This window comes from Aplysia californica, unplaced genomic scaffold (assembly GCF_000002075.1).
Source record: "Aplysia californica isolate F4 #8 unplaced genomic scaffold, AplCal3.0 scaffold00166, whole genome shotgun sequence".
Lineage (NCBI taxonomy): Eukaryota > Metazoa > Mollusca > Gastropoda > Aplysiida > Aplysiidae > Aplysia > Aplysia californica.
The window spans coordinates 1254574-1257953 of record NW_004797436.1 but is presented as its reverse complement, the minus strand read 5'-3'; the positions used below and the strand labels follow the sequence as shown (position 1 = coordinate 1257953).

The following is a 3380-nucleotide window of genomic DNA, read 5'->3' as shown; positions in this document are numbered from 1 at the left end:
TATCATTAATTTGCCCTATTTTCTGATTGGTTGCCAAGTTTCATTCATATTGCTCCAGAGATAGAGCTGAGCGAATCTGAGAAAGGTAGTCACCTACGTTCCGATCCGGCGCAAAAATGCACCCGCAACTAGGGACCAAAATTTTGCTGCATAGGTAAGCTCCATTGGCATTGCTAATCCGGTGCCATAAAACACTGCCAGTGAAGGTTTTTCATAAATTTTTAGAGGGAAGCATTAATAACTAAAAAGGCTGATTTCATACTTCTAACTGGCCTCTGCCATTTTCTTATTCAGCAATTTATAATATTTCAGTCCAGTGTCTTTCTAAAAAAAGTTGAGCTTGTTCTTTGAGCTGTTTAATTCTTTACGAGTTCAGAATTCTCCCTTTAAAAAAAAATAAATAAAGGTGCTACGGTACTCTTTTGGCAATCTACATGAAAAGATGACATACTGAAAAGCATGCACTTCCTCCTTTTTGCTACGCAATCTTGTCAGCAGTTCTTGCATCTGCAGTTCCGAGGTACAACCAGATCCAGTGATTTGGTTCCTTTCCTCGAAGGTCAGGACTGATTTCTGCACACAAAAAAAAATACAGTTAATAAAAAAACAACGGTTAGCTGAAAGATAATAAAATCCCTGATGTTTTTCTTCTTTCTCTTTGTAAAAAAAACAATAATCAAAAAGACAAAATGCTCTCATTTTTAAAACAAAATGAATTTCAAGAGTTATGTCACCTAGCTCTTCACTAGTATCCCTCAAGTAGGGGATCAAGGACTGGAGATGGGTCTCATTGAAATATTGAGAAATGCTTAAGCGTCTCAAACAGCTTCTCCCAATCCAGCCAACCGTACCTGCCCATGGTGATCCCTGTTCTCACTGACATGGATCTGGTGAATGGCGAGTTGTTGGCGCCAACAAACCAACCCCTCGTCTCCTAGAGTAAAACAACAGGATGGGAGCAGGTGTGGCCCCACAAGGTGTAGGAGGCAGAACCCACCGAAGCGTGGTAGACGCTATGCTCTTCAGTCTTCACTAACAAACCCCTTCTCTCCCTTGAGAGGGTGTCTAATCTGCCTAACACCTTTACTGCTTTTATCAAACACACCCTCTGCGGCTGAGAAGGTACCAGCCAGTTTGAGCGTGTCTGGGAGCAGACAACTTCATACAACCTGTTACAACACTTCAAAACAAATCATTAAAAGCAACAACAAACAAGATTGGATGAACGGATGGGTCCTGGGAAAGACAGGCAGAGCAGTTTTCAAACATATGACCACAACAAAAAGGAATGACAATATCATCAACAACATACAGAGAAAGAAACAGATTACAATCTTCCGCCTACGAACAGAACATATACAGCTCTACTTCCACCTGAACAGAATAAACCCGGAACTTCTCCCCAATGTGTCCCTTGTGTGACTATGCATATGAAACTGTGGATCATCACCTGTTCCACTGAACAGCCCTAAATGAAATCAGAGCTACCCTTCTCCCTCCAAGACCTAACAGTGACATGTCACTGAGCATTGGGCTTTCTCTTTCACTTCTCTACCTACTCTTTCTTCTGTTCTGAGTGATTATTCAGCAGATTAAGCAATCTGACAATGTCGAAGAGAAAACACAATGTCTACAGCCTGCAGATCAAATTGCAGTTAGTTACTAAAAGAAGTATATGAGAAAAACTTTTAAAAAGTGACATTTGCCGCATGCATGGCACTCCCAACTCTACGCTGTCGACAATAATAGCTATTTGAGCATCCCTCTCTCAAATTAAATCACAGCTAAACCAAAGAAAATCCTGCAGATTTCTGTTTAAACAGACTTTAAACAGACTTTAAACAGACTTTAAACAGACTTTAAACAGACTCCACTGTAAGCCAGCACTCTAAAAAATTCTGTCATTTCAAATTATGCGTAAATAAAAGCAGTAAGATAGCCTTTCTCATTGTCTTTGTAAAAAAAAAAAAGGCAACAAAAAGCTAGCAAGGTCATTTGACTTAACAATATTTACAATATTTAAAAACAATTTTGTTCAGACAAAAATCCAACCACTACACTTCTGAAATATGGATATAATAGGGCTCATGTAAAGCATGACGCCACACTAATGCAAATGACATACGCTTGTATAGAGTTGAATTTCAACAACCTTTTAGATCGAAATCTGGACATTTCAAAGGCAGAGCACTCGGTCTCCCGACAAAACACTAGACTGAGACGAAATATCAAAACAATATGGATGAAAAAAGTTATTTGGACTCCCAATTCCAACCTCAAACTTCCATGAAATAATCAACTTTACAACTTTCCACACCAAAATGGCTCTGTTCACATAGTTTTATATTTTTAGATCAGTGCTTGCCAATCTGGGTGGTATAAAAAAACTGGTGTTTGATTCGGTACTTTTAGTGGGCAGTGGGGATGATCAAAGTAGTGACGGCTATTATTTAATACCTCTATTGGATGTACATGAGCGTACAAACATTTTAACCTCTCAAATGTGGCAAAAGTTGGCACAGACTACATAAGGGTTGACCAGCACTACTTGAGAAAATAAACAGTGGAAACTATGTAGTACTATAATAATAAATAGCATTTGTATAGCGCAGAAATATTCCTATTCAACAGCAAACTCTTTGCGCTTTACCATTTTTATTATGACCTCAGCGGACCCTAGAATACTCAGAAGTATTCTTGACTTCCTGGGAAGTCCACAGAGCAAACAGGTTAAAAAACTCACTCTATAAAGATCTTCAGAACAGGTTGAATGACTCAACCCTTACACTCAAATAAACAAAAAGATGCAGGTTTCTTTAGGTACTCTTAAACACAAAAAAGCTCCCTCAAGCACTGTAAGCCTACCACAATCAATAGCATGCATGCCAGGCAGAGAAAATACAGCTACAAAGTGTAGCAAAGTAATGCTACATGTTCATCTCCCAAAAATCAGGACCAAAATAACAAAACATGATAACACACTAACCAACCTCACAGAGATAAGGCATAACATCCAACGGTTCCACCGATTCCACTATGTCCCGATAGTTCTTCCGGAGTTTTTCCCAGTGTTGAGAATTCATACCTTAGAAAAATATGTGAGCATATAAATAAGTTCCTCGCAAGGACATTATAATTCTTATGCACACCTTTGATGAAACAAACAATGAAAAGAAAACTTCCAATTCTAATGCTGTACTTTAAAAGAGAGCATTTAGGAATATCAACAAAGATAAAATGAAAACATTAATTTTGATCTGTGCATTTTTTAAAAACAGAATTTATGTTAAAATTATACCATGTTGGTAGCAAGACTGCTTATCACGTTGAGTTGGTTATCAAAACTAAGCGTTTTCACACCAGAGAGAGAGAGAGAGAGA

General features: G+C 38.3%; 1 protein-coding gene across 1 annotated transcript; it reads right to left on the bottom strand.

The window, feature by feature from the left end:
- Nucleotides 1-451: 451 nt before the first annotated feature.
- Nucleotides 452-3085, bottom strand: LOC106011716 (the record flags this gene model as incomplete). Its single annotated transcript, XM_013082277.1, is given in 2 exon segments — nt 452-573; nt 2991-3085. Coding segments are annotated over 2 exon segments (215 nt in total), but the record flags the coding sequence as incomplete, so codon positions are not given.
- Nucleotides 3086-3380: the final 295 nt, after the last annotated feature.